At 47.0% G+C, this 21,161-nt stretch overlaps 1 protein-coding gene across 7 annotated transcripts in view; it reads left to right on the top strand.

Moving 5' to 3' along the window:
• Window positions 1-9,462, top strand: part of FBXO21 (F-box protein 21) — a 50,039-nt gene extending 40,577 nt beyond the window's left edge. For 4 of the 7 annotated variants that reach the window (XM_074007991.1, XM_074007990.1, XM_005572355.5 and 1 more), the window contains one exon: window positions 6,679-9,462. In XM_074007991.1, the coding sequence (XP_073864092.1) occupies window positions 6,679-6,869 (191 nt within the window). In that variant the 3' untranslated portion in view covers window positions 6,870-9,462. The remainder of the gene's footprint in view (window positions 1-6,678) is intronic. The other 3 variants (XR_006690654.3, XR_010579610.2, XR_012420724.1) reach the window with 3 other exon arrangements.
• Window positions 9,463-21,161: the final 11,699 nt, after the last annotated feature.

Genomic DNA, 21,161 nt, shown 5'->3' with positions numbered 1-21,161 from the left:
CTGGGACTACAGGCGCCCGCCACCTCGCCCGGCTAATGTTTTTGTATTTTTTTAGTAGAGACGGGGTTTCACCGTGTTAGCCAGGATGGTCTCGATCTCCTGATCTCGTGATCCACCCGTCTCGGCCTCCCAAAGTGCTGGGATTACAGGCTTGAGCCACCGCGCCTGGCCCACACCTGGCTACTTTTTGTGTTTTTGTAGAAACGGGGTTCACCATGTGGCCCAGGCTGGTCTCAAACTCCTGGACTCAAGCATTCTGCCCACTTCGGCCTCTTAAAGTGTTGAGATTACAGATGTGAGCCACTGTGCCTGGCCATTGTCTTGTAAATTGTATAACATTTTGGATTTGCCTCATTGGTTCCTTAACTGTACGATGTCTGCCAGCTGGGAGTGAAGTCTGAGTCCTGATTAGATGAGGATAAGAATTCTTGGGGAGGATACTTCACATCCCTCGCCGCGTGCTTCCCACTGGGTCTCACCAGGAGCCCTGTGTGAGTGATGCTGAGTTTGGTCACTTGGCTAAGATAGTAACTCACTATTTCAATGAAGAAATCCACGTGGGCACTCTGTGGCATCCTGTGAAGATCCTGTTCCCCACTGACCTTGAACATTGTGGTTCTAGCACTTTTTTAATATCCTTGCCTAAATCTTTATATGAGAATTGCCGAGTGGTGATTTTGCCACCACTGTTGTTCTCTCTACTTCAATGAACAAGAGCTTTCTTCTTCCTCCCTGCCTCTCCCTTCCCTCTCCCTATCTCTCCTTCCCTGCCCTTGTCTCTGCCATAGATTCCTGGATTTTTATTTATTCAGTGTGTTATAATCATGTGGGACAATTTTATGCTCACATTTGCCCATTTTTAGCCAGTGAGAGGCCAGGTTTTAAAAACACATATTAAATATGTTTTTGAACATTTCTGGGTTAATGTGTTTTTATGAAAGGTATTTTTTAAAAACTTTTCTTGATCTAAATTTTCAGCCATTGACTCCAGTGATCCTATTAGCCCAGGTAGAACCCATTCATAATATTTTTCTAATTACTAGCTCTGCACAGAAAGGTGAAGAGTGAATTAGAAATCACATACATATATGACATCTTCAAATAGTTTTAGTTTGTACAATGAAGAGGATACTTCCCCCAGTGTGTTCACCTAAACCCTAATGGGATGTCCGGCATCTTGCATGTGTGTGATGTTGTGTTCCCACTAGGGGGCGCGCTTTGATACTTTCCACGGCCCTGGGTGGGAGAATGCCGCTCCTGTCCCGCCTCCTTCCGGGCTTCTCAGAAGCTCCCAGCCGAGGTCAGCTGCCGTATTGGAAGGCCAGGAATTCAACTACTCGAGTCTAGGTCAGCAGCTGTATTGGAAAGCCAGCAATTCAACTACCATGTGAAAATCTCGTTCTTAAGTTTTGTCTGTATGATAAAGCACCTCGTACGATGCTTGGTACATGGCATGTCCTCGACAAACGTTGGTTCCCTTTTCCATAATTGATACTTCCAAACTCAACTTTCCACCCAGACAGGCCTCCCTGCCCGACACACACACACACACACACACACACACAACCTCGTACGATGCTTGGTACATGGCATGTCCTCGACAAACGTTGGTTCCCTTTTCCATAATTGATACTTCCAAACTCAACTTTCCACCCAGACAGGCCTCCCTGCCCGACACACACACACACACACACACACACACACACACACACACACACACACACACACACACACACGGTCCATGGCCAGCTGTACCTGCTGGCAAGTGTGGTGAGGTGAATGGGGATCACCTGCATGGGGGCGGGGTTGTGTTAAGTGGCACAAATATGTCAGAGGATGCTTTGGCCCTGGCTTTCAAATTGTAAAAATCTCAAGCACGCATTCTCTTCCAGCCTAGCAGTTCCACCTCGATCCCTCCACACGTGTACAAGGAGGCCTGTGGCCCCCTCGTTAAAATAGCAAGACAGTTGTCACTCATAAGAACTCTTCTAGTAGCCTGGGATCTATGCAGACTGGAATGAATACTAAGCTGCAATTGAATAAGCCAGTTGCGGGCGAGTGCTTAGAATATGTTTTGTATAAGTATTCTAAGTATAAAGCAATACCAAATTTTAAGTATACTTCAGGTATCTAGCTGCATATGTGTGTGCTCATAGGAGAAGGACTGAAAAGACACACTCACACCAATGGTGCTTTTCTCTTGGAGAGGAGGACCGGATCAGGACAGGACGGGTGCCCACACAGGACTTGGGTGGTGTTTCCATAGTATTTATTCATATATGTTGGGGTAGCTGAAAATTTTTAAAAAGCAGACAGATTTTTCTGAAAACTTGAAGAGAATCCAGGAAGATTCCTCAAGATTTTTCAGAACTTTTAATTGGTGCCTGGTTCATGTTTTACTCAATTAAGTTTTGTGTTACTTAGATTTATCATTTTTCTTAAAAGTAAACTTTGTGAAAATCTTCTTAGTGGATTGGCATTTATTTTTCTTTCATAATACATAGTCGCCAACTTCATTATGTTGTTACTTTTTTCCTGTTCTGCTTCTTAGCAAGCTAGGAGCCCAGGCCAGTAAATGCACCAAATCCAGTCCTTCTTCCTCTCTAACAGCCAGGAGTGGGGCTGGGAGCGCCCTCGTGGACTGTCATTTACCTGTCACCTGGTTTCCCACCGTCCCTGCCTGGACTTCGCCTGCATCTCATTCTGGGCCCATGTTCAAAATTCTGTGCAGTAGCTGTTGGGTCACGTTGCCCTGGCAGATCTGTGGGTGATAGCCTGAGTTTCCCCTTCCCTCCTCCTCCCAACAGAAGCTGAATGTTACTAACACCTGGCTGTTCCTTGATAATACATAGAAAGGAAAATTGGAGGAGAAGGGAACAATGCTGAAACACAGGGCTGGGGCTCTGGAGCAGGGCTTCTCAGCCCAGCACTAGTAACATTTTGGCCAAGATAGCCATTTGTGGGGAGCCGTCCTGTGCGTTGTAGTGTACTTAGCAGCATCCCTGGCCTCCACCCACTACAAGCTGGCAGCAGCTCTCAATTACAACAACCAAAAATGTCTGCAGACCTTACCAGATGTCCCTTTGGTAGCAAAAGAGCCCCCAGATGAGAACTATTGCTCCAGACGAACTGGCAACAAAGCAGTTGTTCTAAACTACCTGCTTGAATTCTCTGTACTTCAGATATCTATGTCCTGCTTCCCAATGACAGGTAACAGTGGTTCCCTTAGAGCAAAGGGGATTTTGTCTCGATGGTATTCCAAGAATCTTTACTCTCCCTCTGCTATTTCTGTGCAGCTCTGCCAGACGATCCAAACGTGGCCAGGCGTGGTGGCTCACACTTGGAATCCCAACACTTTGGGAGGCCATGACAGGAGGATCATTTGAGCCCAGGAGTTTGAAACCAGCCTGGGCAATGTAGCAAGACCCTGTCTCTACAAAAAAGAATAGAAAATCCAAAGGCCAGGGCCCTGACACTGGCCTGGTTAAGATACTGGGTCGTGGTCATGTCACCACAAGCCTCAAGGAAGATACGCTTTGCTAGTTGATTCCTCCTGTAACTAGATGTGAAGAGGGAGGTGGCAGCAGTGGGTGGACAGGAAAGGGCATCTTAGCCAGTGGCATTTTGAAACATTTGCGGCATTTTTTTTTTTTTTTAACATTTATTGGTTTTTCCCAAGAGAAAATCATCTCTAGAGACCTACTGGTGACAACAGAGAGATCAGAGTTAGTGGATGACTCAGTTTCCTTCTGGAAAATGTAGGAGGTCCTGAAACCACAAGCTCTTGTGTGTAACGTGGGCTGGAGCGTCCCTTTGGGGGCAGCGGTGTTCTCTAAGTCTACCCAGCCCCTCCCTGCCTGCTGTCTCCTGACTGTTGGGTTTTTCTTACGTCTGGTTCCCTTAAGCTCTGGAAAGGGACTGTCTGGTTTGAGTCTGGGGTTAAATCCTTGAGCAGCCCACTCAAAAGCAGAAGGGGGCTCCTTCCAGGGTTACGTGGTGGGGGTGCCTGTGATGCCACTGTGGGGTCTCGCACATTGTAAGTACCCAGTTTAAACTCTGTCACTGTGCCACATCATGGAGCAACCCCTGATCCGTGGCCTTCCAGGCCCTTTCTAAGTGGTACAGCCTTTCTACCCCCACGTTTCTTGGAGGATCTCACAAACAGGTTGCTCATTTTCATGGCCGCCTCCTGCTTTGCTGAATTAGTGTGCCATCATTTATTCACACAGTGGCCCACACTCGGACGTTTACACTGCTCTTCCATTTTCCTAGCATAAGTACTGTTCAGGTAAACAGCCTCCATACATTCATCTCTGCACATGATGTGTCTGACTTCCTCAGTGGTACTGATTTGTTCAGACAGTTCTGTCCCTGGTCACAGTCTGCAGAAACAGCCTAAAACAACATATTAGCACATTTCTTCAGCTCCTCCTGTTTTGTGGTTAAAAAAAAAAACCTGCAAATTGAGTCCTACAACTCTTTCCCCCTCTCCCCAAAGACAAATACCAGTTAAAAGTCAGTGCTGGCCGGGCGCGGTGGCTCACGCCTGTAATCCCAGCACTTTGGGAGGCCAAGGCGGGCGGATCACAAGGTCAGGAGATCGAGACCACGGTGAAACCCCGTCTCTACTAAAAATACAAAAAATTAGCCGGGCGCGGTTGTGGGCGCCTGTAGTCCCAGCTACTCGGGAGGCTGAGGCAGGAGAATGGCGTGAACCCGGGAGGCGGAGCTTGCAGTGAGCCGAGATCGCGCCACTGCACTCCAGCCTGGGCGACAGAGCGAGACTCCGTCTCAAAAAAAAAAAAAAAAAAAAAAAAAAAAAAAGTCAGTGCTTCAGAAAGATGCCTGCGTTCTTCCTGTGTACTTCGGGGATGCAGGGCCTCTGATGCCCTGACTTTGTGTGTCAGGACATTTAACCCAGCTGTTTAAGAAATAATAGACCACACTGTTTGTGTCGGTAAGCCCATCGGTTGGCCTTACTGGTATTAATTCATAGACCCACTTACGTTCGTTCGGGTGATGGGCAGTGCCAAGGATGGCTTTGGAGTGATTGGAACTGGGGCGCCCTGGGGACATAGTCACAATAGGAGGATCTGCCCAGCCCAGCTCCCTTCCGGTGCTAGGTCATGGAGGGCATGGCTGGGCTTCTTCTGAATCAGGGGCCACACCCAGTCTTGGGCCAGGCCTCCGTGGAAGGCAAAGAAGGGTGCACAAAGCACCGTCCTTTAACTGGTCCTGTAGAGGAGCCTTGTTCCAGTTATTCTGGGGAGGTGAGAAACAAAGCCTTTCGAATACCTTGCCTGTATTTTTTTTTTTTTTTTTTTTTTTTTTTTTGAGATGGAGTCTCACTCTGTTGCCCAGGCTGGAGTACAGTGGTGTGATCTTGGCTCACTGCAACCTCTCCCTCCCGCGTTCAAGCAGTTCTCTGCCTCAGCCTCCCGAGTAACTGGGATTACAGGCGCCTGCCACCAGGCCTGGCTAATTTTTGTATTTTTGGTAGAGATGGAGTTTTACCATCTTGGCCAGGCTGGTCTTAAACTCCTGACCTCATGACCCCCTGCCTCAGCCTCCCAAAGTGCTGGGATTACAGGCATGAGCCACCGTGCCTGGCCCTATTTTTTTTTTTTTTTCCATTTTTACTGTCTTATTTTCTATTTCTTCCTTTCTTTCTTTCATTTATTTATTTATTTATTTATTTATTTATTTATTTATTTATTTTTGAGATGGAGTTTTGTTCTTGTCATCCAGGCTGGAGTGCAATGGCATAATCTCAGTTCACTGCAACCTCCACCTCCCAGGTTCGATGGCTTTTCCTACCTCAGCCTCCTGAGTAGCTGAGACTACGGGAGTGCACCACCATGCCTGGCTAGTTTTTGTATTTTTAGTAGAGACGGGGTTTCACCATGTTAGTCAGGCTGGTCTCGAACTCCTGACCTCAGGTGATCCTCCCGCCTTGGTCTCCCAAAGCGCTGGGATTACAGGTGTAAGCCACTGCCCCGGCTTTATTTTCTATTTCTCTAGTGGCGAAATAGAGAACAGGGAGAAGACGTAGCATGGTTTTCCCAAGAGATGGTACAGATAATAATGCCTGATATCCACATGGGGTCTGGAGGCGCAAGCCATCTTCCATTCATCCCACAGTCTCACAGCAGCCCTGGAAAGAGGCTGCTCGCTGTTGAAAGCCAGTGTTGGAAAGAGCTCGGGTGGAAAGTGTGGTCTGCGTGAGGGGCTCCTATGAATCGAGGAGAGGGGTGGCAGGTACGAGGCTTGTCACCATGTGACATCGCAGCTTCAGAAACTTAGCCACTGCCAAAAAAAGAGCAGGCAGGGATAATCTTGTCCATTGTCCAGTCAGAGAGACCTGTTGAGTCTCCAGTTTGCCACTGCCCAAGAGACCATTGGAGTTTTGCTGGAGCCAGACATCCTGCTCAGAGATTAGGAAAATCCTGCTGTTCCGTGGGGGAGCTCTTGGGGTAGCTGTGCCACCACCCACCTTCTCCTGATTGCCACTCGCTGCCCTTTTCCCATTACCCTCTCCTGACTCCATAAACGTCTTCAGTCTTCCCTTCTCCACCTCAAAAATGCCACCTGGAAGGGGTGATGGGAGGTTCTCTGGAGGAAAGGCATGGCAGCAGTGGACATTGTAATGAGAATGCCCGTGTGCCTCTTTACCAACAGAAAACTTGGAGTATAACGTGGAGCCTCAAGAAATCTCACATCCTGATGTGGGACGCTATTTCTCAGAGTTTACTGGCACTCACTACATCCCAAACGCAGAGCTGGAGATCCGGTATCCAGAAGATCTGGAGTTCGTCTATGAAACGGTGCAAAATATTTACAGTGCAAAGAAAGAGAACATAGATGAGTAAAGTCTAGAGAGGACATTGCACCTTTGCTGCTGCTGCTGCTATCTTCCAAGAGAACGGGACTCCGGAAGAAGACGCCTCCACGGAGCCCTAGGGACCTGCTGCACCAGGAAAGCCACTCCACCAGTAGTGCTGGTTGCCTCCTACTAAGTTTAAATACCGTGTGCTCTTCCCCAGCTGCAAAGACAATGTTGCTCTCCGCCTACACTAGTGAATTAATCTGAAAGGCACTGTGTCAGTGGCATGGCTTGTATGCTTGTCCTGTGGTGACAGTTTGTGACATTCTGTCTTCATGAGGTCTCACAGTCGACGCTCCTGTAATCATTCTTTGTATTCACTCCATTCCCCCGCCTGTCTGCATTTGTCTCAGAACATTTCCTTGGCTGGACAGATGGGGTTATGCATTTGCAATAATTTCCTTCTGATTTCTCTGTGGAACATGTTCGGTCCCGAGTGAGGACTGTGTGTCTTTTTACCCTGAATTTAGTTGCATATTCAGAGGTAAAGTTTTGTGCTATCTTGGCAGCATCTTAGAGATGGAGACATTAACAAGCTAATGGTAATTAGAATCATTTGAATTTATTTTTTTCTAATATGTGAAACACAGATTTCAAGTGTTTTATCTTTTTTTTAAATGTAAATGGGAATATAACACAGTTTTCCCTTCCATATTCCTCTCGAGTTTATGCACATCTCTATAAATCATTAGTTTTCTATTTTATTACATAAAATTCTTTGAGAAAATGCAAATAGTGAACTTTGTGAATGGATTTTTCCATACTCATCCACAATTCCTTTTAAATGACTACTTTTATTTTTTAATTTTAAAAATCTACTTCAATATCATGAGTAGGTCTTACATCAGTGATGGGTTCTTTTTGTAGTGAGACATACAAATCTGATGTTAAATGTTTGCTCTTAGAAGTCATACTCCATGGTCTCCAAAGACCAAAAAATGAGGTTTTGCTTTTGTAATCAGAAAAAAAAAAAATCATGAACCTTAAAAAAAAAAAAAAAGGTTTTGAAGGGAAAAAAAGTGGTTCCACACCTCTTGCTAAATACTTAGAGTCACTTCAAGGCCTGTTTGAATGTGGCAGGTTAGAATGAGAGAGAATGTCTTTGATTTGAAGAGTGTTGGACTTGCGTGAAAGGAGATGTGCGTGTTGGAATCTGCTTTTCCAAGCCGCCAGGGTCCTGAAGGCAGCAGGATGAAGCCTGTTGTGGCGTCTTTTGGGAAAGCCTGACTGTGTGTTCAGATGGCACTGGCTCCTTTCCGAAGTTCTTAGTAACTGAGCCTAGAGTAACTGCACGCCTTCGTGCAGCTCCGGAGCTCCCCCAACTCTCGGCCTGCCGGTTCTCAAGTGAACTAATCTCGTCATTAATCAGTGGAAGCTAACTTCTGAAGTTAGGACCTACTTACTTTGCTCTCAGCGTTTAAAATGATGCAGTTGCTCTAATGAGTGGGGCATTAGGGGCCTGTCTGTGCACCTGTCTTTCCCTCTGCATGCAGTATTCTCACCCACGTTGAATGCCTGCTGCTTGTTTACCCTTTGGGAACCCTGGGGTGACTGAGGTTTGGAAAGCCACCTAAGACCACTTCATAGCAAGGGAAGGCTTTAAGCAGTTACTAGAAAGAGATGGGGATTTGGCCCCTGGCTCCTCCATCCTGAATTAGCTATTATCCACTGTCCACGTTCCTCATCAGTCAAATCCAAAGTCAAAGGATTTGAACCTGCATCTGAAAATGTGACCACTCGCAGCACCTGACCCGCCGAGGTTGGGAGGATTGTACACTACTCTCATTTAAAGGGGAAAGTTCGGTAATATGGAATTAATATGAATGAGATGCATTAATAAGAAACTGAGCATGCTGAGAGTTGCAATTGTTGGTTTTCTGGTTTGATTGATTTCCTTTTTTCTTAGAAACATCAAAGCCAAGAAAGATCGTTTTACCTTTACTGACCCAGCTGTAAATATGTACCTAGACTGTTTTTAAATGTCTTTCTTCATGAATGCTTCACGGGGCTCCAGGAAGCCTGTATCACCTGTGTAAGTTGGTATTTGGGCACTTTATATTTTTCTAAAAAACGTGTTTTGGATCCTGTACTCTAATAAATCATAAGTTTCTTTTTAAAAATTTTCCAAAACTTTTCTCCATTTTAAAAAGCCCTGTTACAAAAGTCGAACTTTCACTATGTTAAAATGTTAAATATTTGGATATAGCAACTTCTTTTCTCTTCAAATGAATGCCAAGATTTTTTTGTACAATGATTAATAAATGGAACTTATCCAGAGAAACCACGCAAATGGCCTGCCCAATTTCGTTTCAGGACAGAAAGCCCAGCCATGACTTGAGTAGAATGTGTCTCACCTCTCTTCGGATCTAAATATGAAAAGTATGTTCTGCTGAATTTTTCTGAGCATTGGTGAGCGGACAGCCTACCTGTAAACCATGACCTCTTTGCCAAACGTTCATTTTATCAGCTCACTAGTAACCTTTGAGAATTATCTAGTTGTCATGCAAAGATTGCACTTTTTGAATTATGTTAAGTTACACATGTTGTAAAATGAGAACTGCTCATGCTTTGAAAGAAAACCCGGTTCTTCGTGCGTTCTGTTGCCGTTGATTTGAATGGCTGCGCTGTATACGATGTGTCCAAAATGTCTCCAGAGCACTGATTCTGTGTAATGTTACTACCTATTATGTGGGAGGAAAAAAGGTTATAGGTTAAACAAAGTCAGTCGACTGTATGGTGGTGTTTCTCCATACCTGTAACGCACAGGACTGTGCGTCGTCACTTTCTAAGGAGTGTGCAGCGTGTGTGTCGTCTTGATATTTTAAACCCTGGAATTTCCCTCCCCTACACGCACGCACCATCCCCGGGGGTCCGGTGTTTGCAGACTTGCTTTGAAAAGCTGTCTCAGCGAGACATCAGTTCTGTCCAAAGTGAGTTTACCTTAGAATCAGACTGGTTTTGCCAGGCGTCACGTTTGCAAACATTATCCACCTAATCAGATTTTGAAAGGACAGTTTTCCTGTTGGCTGCCTGAGACTTATAACAGATCCCCATTAGAAGCGCATTTACACAGCAGAATGATTTTATTGAGAAAACCAGCGTTAAGTACTGTTGCCAGCTCAGTTTTCCATTGCAAATACTACTTAAAGTCTCGTTCTCATTTTTAAATGTTTCGGTCTTTCTCCACGGAGAACACTGAGCAGAGCGGCCGTGTTGCAGGCTTTCTGCTGCTGCTGTCAGGTATCTTTGCTTTCCCCTCCTTAGTCCTTACTCCCAAGTAAGTGAACTCAGACTACCAGCAACTTTTTAACTGAAGAGTGTCTGTGACCATGATGATCAAGATGCAGCTCTTCATGTTTTTATTTATTTATTTATTTATTTTTGGAGGGAAGGAGAGACATCAGCTGGACAAAATGCAGAATTTGGATGTGGGACAATTGCTTTTTGGAGACGTGAATAGCTGTACTGTACGTATTATTTTGTGTGGCATGCTCACTTCGAGCCGGGCACTGGCCTAATCAAGTCTTTGTAATCCTCCCAGCAATCCGATGAGGCAGGCGCAGATAGTAAAGTTTTAGGCTTTGCAGGCCACGTACAGACTGTCGCATGTTCTCTGTTTTTAAAACTGTCAGCAACATTCTTAGCTCAAGGGCTGTACAAAAACAGGCTGCAGACGGGATGGTGCCCACAGGCCATAGTTAGCTGACCCGGGCTAGGGTGTAGGCACTTAGCATTCCACTGTATAAAGGGGAAACCCAGGTCATACTGCGTGTGCGTGGGTGGGAAGCCGCATGTGGAATACAGGTGGTCCCTGAGTCGCCAGGAACCACTGAGCTCCAGCTGTTCACACCCACACTCTCCGGCGCAAGCAACTACCTCGCCATGGTTTAGCCTTGGTCTAGCCGCAACTTTAACCTTGAATGTTGCATTTCTGAAAATTTAGAATCTTGAAGGTAAAGGACATCCCTTCAGTGAATAAAATTATGTGCAATTACAGAATACATGTGTTATGGTCACGTAGCAATGACTGTATTAGGGCTATGCTAGTTCTGTAATAAATAGACCCAAAAAGCTACAATGGCTCAAACACCATAGAACTTTTTTGCTTCCATAATACTGGGCAGGGGAATGGGCTGGCAGGGCAGCCCCAGTGCAGGCATCAGAGACAAAGCACTCTGAGCCGTCTGTCTCCATCCAGCCTGAAGTTGGGGGCAGCATGGAGGGCCGTGACCATCTGGGAGCTTCCATGAGCCGGGTGTGGAAGTGGCGCCCCTTATGTCCACTTTCATTTTGCACGGAGGCGGGAAACGTCGTCCAGTTGTGTTCTAGGAAAGGAGACAGAACACAGTGTGGGTAGAAGCTCTGGTCCACCACACAGGCCACTCCAGTGTGCTCCTCCATGGCAGGAGACAGCCACGGACAGTTAAGCCAGGCTGTCTGTGGGGACGGACACATTTCTCCAGTCTCCGGCTCAGTCGCCCCTGCCTCAGTAGCACATAGAGGCAGCGGAGTTCCCTTTAGGTGGCACTGCCTGTGTACACTCAGTCTCCACCGCAGATGGCTGCAGAAGCGGGGAGCAGACCTCACCGCGTGGGTCACGTGTGCTAGCTCTGCCTCAACAGCCAGATCTCAAGGGCCCGGCCATGCCTTCTTTCCAGAGGAGGTGCCAAATGGTTTCCTGTGGGCCCGAAAGGAAGAGAAAAGGTTTGGTGGGCACCAACTTGTGTGTGCCTCGCCGCCAGAACCCTCCGCGATCCCTGCATCCTCCTCAGCCCAGTTTTTCTGGGCCGTGCAAGTTCCCTCCATCGGCCCAGCGTGGTGCCTCCGGGATTCCCCACCCCCAATGCCCATTCAGAGGTGAAGCAGGGACAGTAGCTGCAGTAAGAACTCCCATTTGGGGAAAAGAATGAAACAGAAGTTGCTGGTCTCTAGCAGGGATGAAATCCCACTCGCGGGGGACCTTGTTAAGACCCCTGCCCTTGTCATGGCCGGGGGTGACATTTCCTGCGTAAGCCCTGACTCTGCTCTCCGGAGGACTCCCTGCCCTCTGGGAAGTTCTTCCTCAAATCTCATCCTCTCTGGTCTCCTCAGAAGTGGGTGTCAGGTGCATCCTGCCTGGGGGCTGGCCGACTTTCACACTCCACTTCCTGTTGGGTGCAGCTTTAGGGGCCTGTCCAAGATTTTTATTTACTTATTTGTACAACAAGCTTGCGATTCCTCTAGCAATGATTCCTTCTAACGCTTAGCAGGCTATTAACCTGTTGGTGCCAGTAATCGTAGCCTGTGTTCTTTTTCAGAACTTTCCAGCCTGCTTTATCGCCTCTTGGCTCTCCCTTCCCCCTGACTTAATGTGGCTGCCTTCATCTGATATTAACCAAAGGTGACGCTCGCTGCTTAAGTGAAAAATATTTTTTTGTTTTGTTGCTCAAGAGACAGTTTCGCTCTTGTTGCCCAGGCTGGAGTGTAGTGGCGCAGTCTCAGCTCACTGCAACCTCTGTCTCCCGGGTTCAAGCGATTCTCCTGCCTTAGCCACCCAAGGAGCTGGGATTACAGACATATGCCACCACCCTCGGCTAATTTTTTATTTTTAGTGGAGATGGGGTTTCACCATGTCAGTCATCAGGCTGGTCTCAATCGCCTGACCTCAGGTGATCCACCTGCCTTGCCTTCCCAAAGTGCTGATTACAAGCATTTAACGGGCCTTTGTTGTTCAGTGATTTCCTTTGAGATGGAGTCTGGCTCTTTCGCCAGGCTGGAGTGCAGTGGCACGACCTCAGCTCACTGCAACCTCGGACTCCCGGGTTCAAGTGATTCTCCTGCCTCAGCCTCCCGAGATGCTGGGATTACAGGCGTGTGCCACCACACCCAGCTAATTTTTGTATTTTTAGTAGAGACGGGGTTTCACCATATTGGCCAAGAGGGTCTCGATCTCATGACCTTGTGATCCACCCACCACAGCCTCCCAAAGTGCTAGGATTACAGGTGTGAGCCACTGCACCTGGCCTTTTTTTTTTTTTTTTTTTTTTGAGGCGGAGTCTTGTTCTGTCGCCCAGGCTGGAGTGCAGTGACGTGATCTTGACTCACTGCAACCTCCACCTCCTGGGTTCACGCCATTCTCCTGCCTCAGCCTCCCAAGTAGCTGGGACTACAGGCGCCCGCCACCATGCCCGGCTAATTTTTTGTATTTTTAGTAGAGATGGGGTTTCACCGTGTTAGCCAGGATGGTCTCTATCTCCTGACCTTGTGATCTGCTTGCCTTGGCCTCCCAAAGTGCTAGGATTACAGGTGTGAGCCACTGCACCTGGCCTTTTATTTATTTATTTTTTTTGAGACGGAGTCTTGCTCTGTCGCCCAGGCTGGAGTGCGGTGACGTGATCTTGGCTCACTGCAACCTCTGCTTTCTGGGTTCAAGCAATTCTTGTGCCTCAGCCTCCCAAGTGACTGGGATTACAGGTGTACACCACCACTCTCAGCTAATTTTTGTATATTTAGTAGAGACGGGGTTTCGTCATGTTGGCCAGGCTAGTCTGGAACTCCTGGCCTCAAGTGATTCACCTGCTTTGGCCTCCCAAAGTGCTGGGATTACAGGGGTGAGCCACTGGCATGGCCGATTTTCGTTCTCATCTCTTGGTGTGCAGAAGCAGTGGCCTTTTCCACATAGGACACCTGGGATTTCAGTCTCTTTTCCATTTTAGTTCTCAAACCAGCACATTTTTGCTTCACTCCTGTTTTTCTTGTCTTCCCTGGTGATAAACAACAGAGCAGTCTACACACTGTATTCCTTGTCTCTTTTGGCTGCTTTTTCTAGACTGGCTGCAGGGCCAGTGGTTCCACCTTGCAAATCAAAAGCAACAATTTTACCAAGTCTGACCCCCAAACAGAGCTCTCTAGCCTTCCGGCCTCCAGGAGGTGTTTCCTTGCCACTTGACTGCTAGGCTAACACCATAGAGTTTAGGGTTTTGATACAGTGGTGCCCCCTCAATGGTTTTGTTTGTTTATTATTATTAAGTTTAAAGTAGGCTAATATTTCCATAGGAAGTTCTACTTCCTATTTGGCTGTGCAATTAAGAAAAAAAAAAAACTAAGAACAATGATTCAAGTCTTTGGGATGGGAAGAGCTACACGTCGTTTAGTAAATGCAGGGAAGGAAGTTGCACAGAATACAGAAAGGAGAAATTTTGGGAGAATGAACTGGGCAGTCTTATAGAATCCTTGCATGGTTAGAATTTCCAGCTGGGCACAGTGGCTTGTATAATCCCAACACTTTGGGAGGCCAAGGTGGGAGGATCGCTTGAGGCTAGGAGTTTGAGATTAGCCTGAGCAATATAGCAAGACCCCCATCTCTACAAAAAAATTTAAAAATTAGCCAGGTGTGATAGCTTGCGCCTATAGTCCCCACTACCCAGGAGGCCGAGGCAGGAAGGTTGCTTGAGGTCAAGGCTTCAGTGACCTGTGATGGCGCCACTGCACTCCATCCTAGGTGACAGAGCAAGACTATCTCAAAAGAGAAAAAAGAAAAAGAGAAAAAAAGAATTTCCACCTGCTTTTTTTTTTTTTTTTTTTTTGGGAGAGAGTCTTACTCTGTCACCCAGGCTGGAATGCAGTGGCACAGTCTTGGCTCACTGCAGCCTCCGCCTCCTGGGTTCTTGTGTCTCAGCCTCCTGAGTAGCTGGAGCTACAGGCATGTGGCGCCACACCCAACTAATTTTTGTATTTTTAGTAGAGACACGGTTTCACCATGTTACCCAGGCTGGTCTTGAACTCCTGACCCCAAGTGATCTGCCTGCCTCGGCCTCCCAAAGTGCTGGGATTACAGGCATGAGCCACCGCGCCCGGCTCTCCACCTACTTTTTAAATGAAAGAATTCTAGTAGAAATGTTCATATGCAAGTTATTGAATTTGGGAGAAATTCATACTTTGAATGAAAGTTACGGTTTTCCTATTTCCAAACCATTATAATCTCACAATCCTAGAATTCTTCAATAATCTACCAGTTTTTGTAGGACGATTTTCTCAGTTGTGGCTGTTACTGTGCAGAGGGCTCTGTGCCCAATATCTGTGCTGTCCTCCACCCCAAGGTTTCTCAACCTTTTTTCCAGTATTGCCTGCTCCAGGAGGCTTTTTAGGTTGTTTTTTTTTTCCTAATCACCCCTGCCACCCGAAATTGTTTTGACTTTTTTTTATAGAAATGACATTCATCTTACATGAAATTAACCATATCACTGGTATTTACTTCATGCACAATGTTGTCAGCCTCCACCTCTAGTTCCTAAACATTTTCATCACCCTAAAATAAAACCCCCAAGCCCATTAGGCAGTCACTCCCCATTCTTCCCTCCCGCAGCCCGTGGCACCCACCAGTCTGCTTTCTGTCTCTGGATTTGCCTGTTCTGTGCATTTCACGTATATGGAATCACACACAAGGTGACCTCTGTGCCTGGTTTCTTTCACGCAACATCGTGCTTTCAAGGTTCGTCCTCTTTGTAGCATGTATTGGCACTTCATTCCTTTTTATGGCTAAATATTTATGGATATACCACATTGTTTTGTTTTTATTATTTTTATTTATTTATTTATTTTGGAGACAGAGCCTTGCTGTGTCGCCCAGACTGGAGTGCAGTGGTGCAATCTCGGCTCACCACAACCACTGCCTCCTGGGCTCAGGTGATTCTTCTGCCTCAGCCTCCCGAGTAGCGGAGACTACAGTCACGCACCACCACGCCCGGCTAATTTTTTGAATTCTTAGTAGAGACGGGGTTTCACTGTGTTGCCCAGGGTGGTCTAGAACTCCTGAGCTCAGGTGATCTGCCTGCCTTGGCCTCCCAAAGTGCTGGGATTACAGGTGTGAGCCACCACACCCAGTCTATTTTGTTTTTATTTTTTGAAATAAAAATTGTGGCCCAGGCTGGAGGGAAGTGGCACAGTCAGGGCTGACTGCAGCCTCTGCCTCACTGCAATCTCCACCTCCTGGGCTCAGGTGATCTCCCACGTCAGCGTCCCGAGTAACTGGGATCACTGGTATGCACCACCATGCCCGGCTAATTTTGTTTTGGTGTTTTGTTTATTTGCTTGCTCGCTTGCTTGTTTTGTAGAGATGGGGTTTCTTTATGTTGCTCAGGCTGATCTGGAACTCCTGGGCCCAAGCAATCTGCCTGCCTTGGCGCGCATTTTGTTTATCCATTAAGCTACTGATGGACATTAGAGCTATTTCCCTTTTGAACTATTGTAAATAGTACTGCTGTGAGCCCTCCATGAAATGATTTTTTTTTTTTTTTTTTTGAGATGGAATCTCTATCACCCAGGCTGGAGTGCAATGGCGCAATCTCGGCTCACTGAAAGCTCACCTCCCGGGTTCACGTCATCTCCTGCCTCAGCCTCCTGAGTAGCTGGGACTACAGGCGTCCGCCACCACGCCCAGCTAATTTTTTTTGTATTTTTAGTAGAGATGGGGTTTCACCGTGTTAGCCAGGATGGTCTCGATCTTCTGACCTCGTGATCCGCCCACCTCGGCCTCCCAAAGTGCTGGGATTACAGGCGTGAGCCACCGCGCCTGGCTGATTTTTTTTTTTTTTTAATTTTTTCAGATGGAGTCTCGCTCTGTCGCCCAGTCTGGAGTGCTGTGGCACAATCTTGGCTCACTGCAGCCTCTGTTTTCTGGGTTCATTTGATTCTCTTGCCTCAGCCTCCTGAGTAGCTGGGATTACAGGTGTGCACCACGCCTAGCTAAATTTTTTTTTTTTTTTTTTTTTGAGATGGAGTCTTGCTCTGTCGCCCAGGCTGGAGTGCAGCGGCACGATCTTGGCTCACTTCAGCCTCTGCCTCCTGGGTTCAAGCAATTCTCCTGGCTCAGCTTCCTGAGTAGCTGGGATTACAGGCACACACCACTACGCCTGGCTGATTTTTGTATTTGTAGTTTCGCCATGTTGGCTAGGCTGGTCTCGAACTCCTGACCTCAGGTGATCTGCCCGACTTGGCCTCCCAAAGTGTGCTAGGTTACAGGTGTGAGCCACTGTGCCTGGCCTAATTTTTTTACTCTTTTTACTTCTTTCTACTTTTAGTGAAGACGTGGTTTCACTGTGTTGGCGAGGCTGGTCTCGAACTCCTGACCTCAAGTGATCCACCCACCTCAGCCTCTCAAAGTGCTAGGATTACAGGCTTGAGCCACTGTGCACAGCTCCGTGAAATGTTAATGCCAAAGATAAACTACAGCTGCTTATGTACTATGTGTGCGTGTGTATGTGCTTTATGCATTAAAAGCATAAATACACATACTTTTTTTCACTCCCCCAAGAACAAATTTTTGTCCCTTGGGGGCGATATTTCCCCATTGAAAACGCAAGCTCCACCTGGGCGGTAGTATTGGGAATAGCTGCTCTCTGCTCTCGCTCACTGGTTGACCATTGGTATCTTATCTTTGAGTGCCTTTTAATGTACCCACCTTTCTTGGTGCCAGGAGCTGTAGTAAATGCAGAAGTGCATTTCTGTCGCTTATAAGGGCTAAAATGTATGTTCCAAAGACTTTTTTTGATATATAATCTTTGCTTATTATATTGAGTTGACCCACCCCAGATCTCCTAAAATCTGTTACTAAAAATAAGGCCGGGTATGGTTGCTCACGCCTGTAATCTCAGCACTTTGGGAGGCTGAGGCAGGCAGATCGCCTGAGGTCAGGAGCAAGACCAGCCTGGCCAACATGGTGAAAACCTGTCTCTAGTAAAAATACAAAAAATTAGCTGGGCGTGGTGGCATGTGCCTATAATCCCAGCTACTGGGGAGGCTGAGGCAGGGAGAATCACTTGAACCCAGGAGGCAGAGGTTGCAGTGAGCCAACATCGTGCCATTGCACTCCAGCCTGGGAGACAAAGCGAGACTCTGTCTCAAAAAAAAGAAAAGAAAAGAAAAGAAAGTGCAGTTCCAAGACATCCTAGGTAATGACTACTTTTTTTTTTTTTTTTAGACGGAGTCTTGCCCTGTTGCCCAGCTGGAGTGCAGTGACGTGATCTTGGCTCACTGCAACCTCCACCTCCCAGGTTCAAGTGATACTCCTGCCTCAGCCTCCCGAGTAGCTGGGATTACAGGCGTGTGCCACCATGCCAGGCTAATTTTTGTATTTTTAGTAGAGATGGGGTTTCACCAGGTTGGCCAGGCTAGTCTTGAAGTCCTCACCTCATGTGATCCATCTGCCTCAGCCTCCCAAAGTGCTGGGATTACAGGCGTGAGCCACCGTGCCTGGCAGTAATGACTACTTTTGTATGGAATTATTTACTCAACAGTTGCCACAGAATTAGAGAATTGGGCCAGGCCTGGTGGCTCACACCTATAATTCCAGTGCTTTGGGAGGCCGAGGCGAGTGGTTCACTTGAGGCCAGGAGTTTGAGACCAGCCTGGGCCATATAGTGAGACCCCCGCATCTCTACAAAAAAAAATTAAAAATTAGGCGGGTGTGGTGGCGGCTGCCTGTAATCCAGCTATTCAGGAGCTGAAGCAGGAGGGAGGATCGCTTGAGCCCAGGAGTTTGAGGCACAGTGAGCCATGATCACACCACTGCACTCCAGCCTAGGTGGCAGAGCGAGACAAAAAAAAAGATTAGAGAATTTGAAAGCCCCTTAACCATCAACTGCTAGAGCATCCATTCCTGATATGTTATATATACAAGTAAGAAGGCCCAGAGAGGTTAAGTGACTTGATTTGACCAATGTCTGAGACTGGGTCCTAGCCTGGGCCTTTGGCTTTGACCACAGGGTTGTTTCTGTTGCCTTAGTTTGCTTTCTCTGTAGGATTTTCTTGTCCTACAGAAAATGTCTGCTAACAGTATCATCCTTTAATGATTCAAAGCCTGTTCTCTTATTATTTATTTATTTATTGAGACAGGGTCTTGCTCTGTCACCCAGGCAGGAGTGCAGTGGCACCATCAAGGCTCACTGAAGCCTCAAACTCCTGGGTTGAAGGGATCCTCCTGCCTCATCCTCCCGAGGAACTGGGACCACAGGCATGTGCCACCGTGCCCAGCTACTTTTTAAATTTTTTTTGTAAACATGGGGTTTCACCATGTTTCCCAGACTGGTCTCAAACTCCTGGGCTCAAGTGATTCACCAGCCTCAGCCTCCCAAAGTGCTAGGATTACAGACGTGAGCCACCATGCCCTGCCAAGCCTCGTTCTTTCTTTCTCACTAACTGTACATGGCAGCCTCCTGGCCAGATACAGCACTCTCTCTCTCGTCACTCACATTTACTTTGTAGAGGGAAAGCGAGGAAGTGTTATCCTTCACCATCTCAGCAACATGTGCTCTTGAAGTTTGGGAAAAACCTATTCTAAGCCTACAAAGACTTCTAAAGGAAGTTGCTTCTGAAAATACGATTTCCTCTGAAGCCGGGGTTGGCACACTTTTTCTGTAGAGGGCCAGACAGTGCGTATTTTGGGCTTTGCGGGCCATATGGTTTCTGTTGCAGTGACTCAGCTCTGCCATTGTAGCGGGAAAGCAGCCATAGGCAATACGAACGAGTTTGGCCGTGTTCCTTATACCTTTATGTCCAGAGCCACGCCGTGGATTGGGTTAGGCTCACAGTCTGTAGTGTCCTCACCCCTACTGTAAAGTTCATTTAAACAGTGCTCTTTTAAGAGACGTCTAAGCAACATCAAAACATTGAAAAAAAATAGTGTAATGGAAACCAAGATATCCACCGAGACTCAGCAGTTGTTCTGTTGTATCTCCCTCTTAGTGTGTGTGTGCTTTTTCCCTGAACCATTCGAAAATGTCTCAAGCCAGCATGTCTCTCCTAAGAACAGGGGCACTTCCCTACCTGAGCACAGTATCAATCATACCTAAGAACATAGTGATGCATCCTAAATATGATGAAATCAGACGTTGAGGATCAACCAAGTTTTATCATAGAACATTGCGGCACTTCAATTTTCTGAATACCACCCTGTTCATATTGGAATCAATATAGGTATCAATAGGGTAGAAGTTGTCAAAGAGAAAGGCAGGTAAGGCTGGGCGCAGTGGCTCACGCCTATAATCCCAGCACTTTGGGAGACCGAGGCAGGTGGACCACCTGAGGTCAGGAGTTCGAGACCAGCCTGACCAACATGGTGAAACCCCGCCTCTACTAAAAATACAAAATTAGGCATAGTGCCGCATGCCTGTAATCCCCAGCTACTTGGGAGGCTGAGGCAGGAGAATCACTTGAACCCGGGAGGCGGAGGTTGCAGTGCACCAAGATCGTGCCATTGCACTCCGGCCTGGGCAACGAGCAAAACTCCATCTCAAAAAAAAAAAAGAAAAAAGAAAAAGACAGTTAAAAATCATTCAACACTAAATCCATTTGTCCAAGGCAAACCCTGCAACTGCCTGACAAAATATCTGCTGTTTCAGGTAAGCTGGAGTTCCAAAATGTTCTCTTGCTACAGGTATAAAATTCAGTAGAAACAAATTTTTTTTTTTTTTTTGAATTTGAGATAGGGTCTTGTTCTTTTGCCCAGGCTGGAGTGCGGTGGTGCAATCTCGGCTCATTGCAGCCGTGACTTCCCTGGCTTAGGTGATTCTCCCATCTCAGCCTCCCAAGTAGCTGAGACTATTGGTGTGCACCACCACGCCCGACTAATTTTTTGTATTTTTAGTAGAGATGGGGTTTCGCCATGTTGCCCAGGCTAGTCTCAAACTCCTGGGCTCAAGCAGTCCTCCTGCCCTGGCCTCCCAAAGTGCTGGGATTACAGGTGTGAGCCCCTGCGCCCAGCTGGAAACAATGTCTTTAATTCCTTTGCTTTAACAGGGAGGGGCATCATCCTTGAAGGAATAGATCGCTCACACTTTCTAATCAAAGTTCGGTGGGAGCCCGTGGAATCAGCGTTTCATCCCTGTCTTCCTTAGGTCAGTACTGGCTCCTTTATCCTCTACCCTCACAGAGTTGGGCGGACTAGGGGGATGGCAGAGTTCACTTATAAAGACCCCTACACAATCTTGCGGTTTCCTTACTTTATTTTTCTTGAAGAGACAGAGTCTCACTCTGTCTCCCAGTCTGGAGTGCAGTGGCGTGATCCTAGCTCATTACAATCTTGAACTCCTGGGCTCAAGTGATCCTCCCACCTCAGCCTCCCAAGTACCTGGGACTATAGGTGCCTGCCAGCTCGCTTAGCTAATTTTTATTTATTTATTGTAAAGACAGGATCTTTCTATGTTGCCAGGCTGGTCCCAAACTCCTGGGCTCAAGCAATCCTCTCACCTTGGCCTCCCAAAATGCTGGGATTACAGGCATGAGCCAGCATGTGGGGCTTACT

The sequence above is a fragment of the Macaca fascicularis genome, chromosome 11 (genome assembly GCF_037993035.2).
Source record: "Macaca fascicularis isolate 582-1 chromosome 11, T2T-MFA8v1.1".
NCBI lineage: Eukaryota > Metazoa > Chordata > Mammalia > Primates > Cercopithecidae > Macaca > Macaca fascicularis.
The sequence above is the reverse complement of the archived record's forward strand: the minus strand, read 5'-3'. Positions and strand labels throughout refer to the sequence as shown.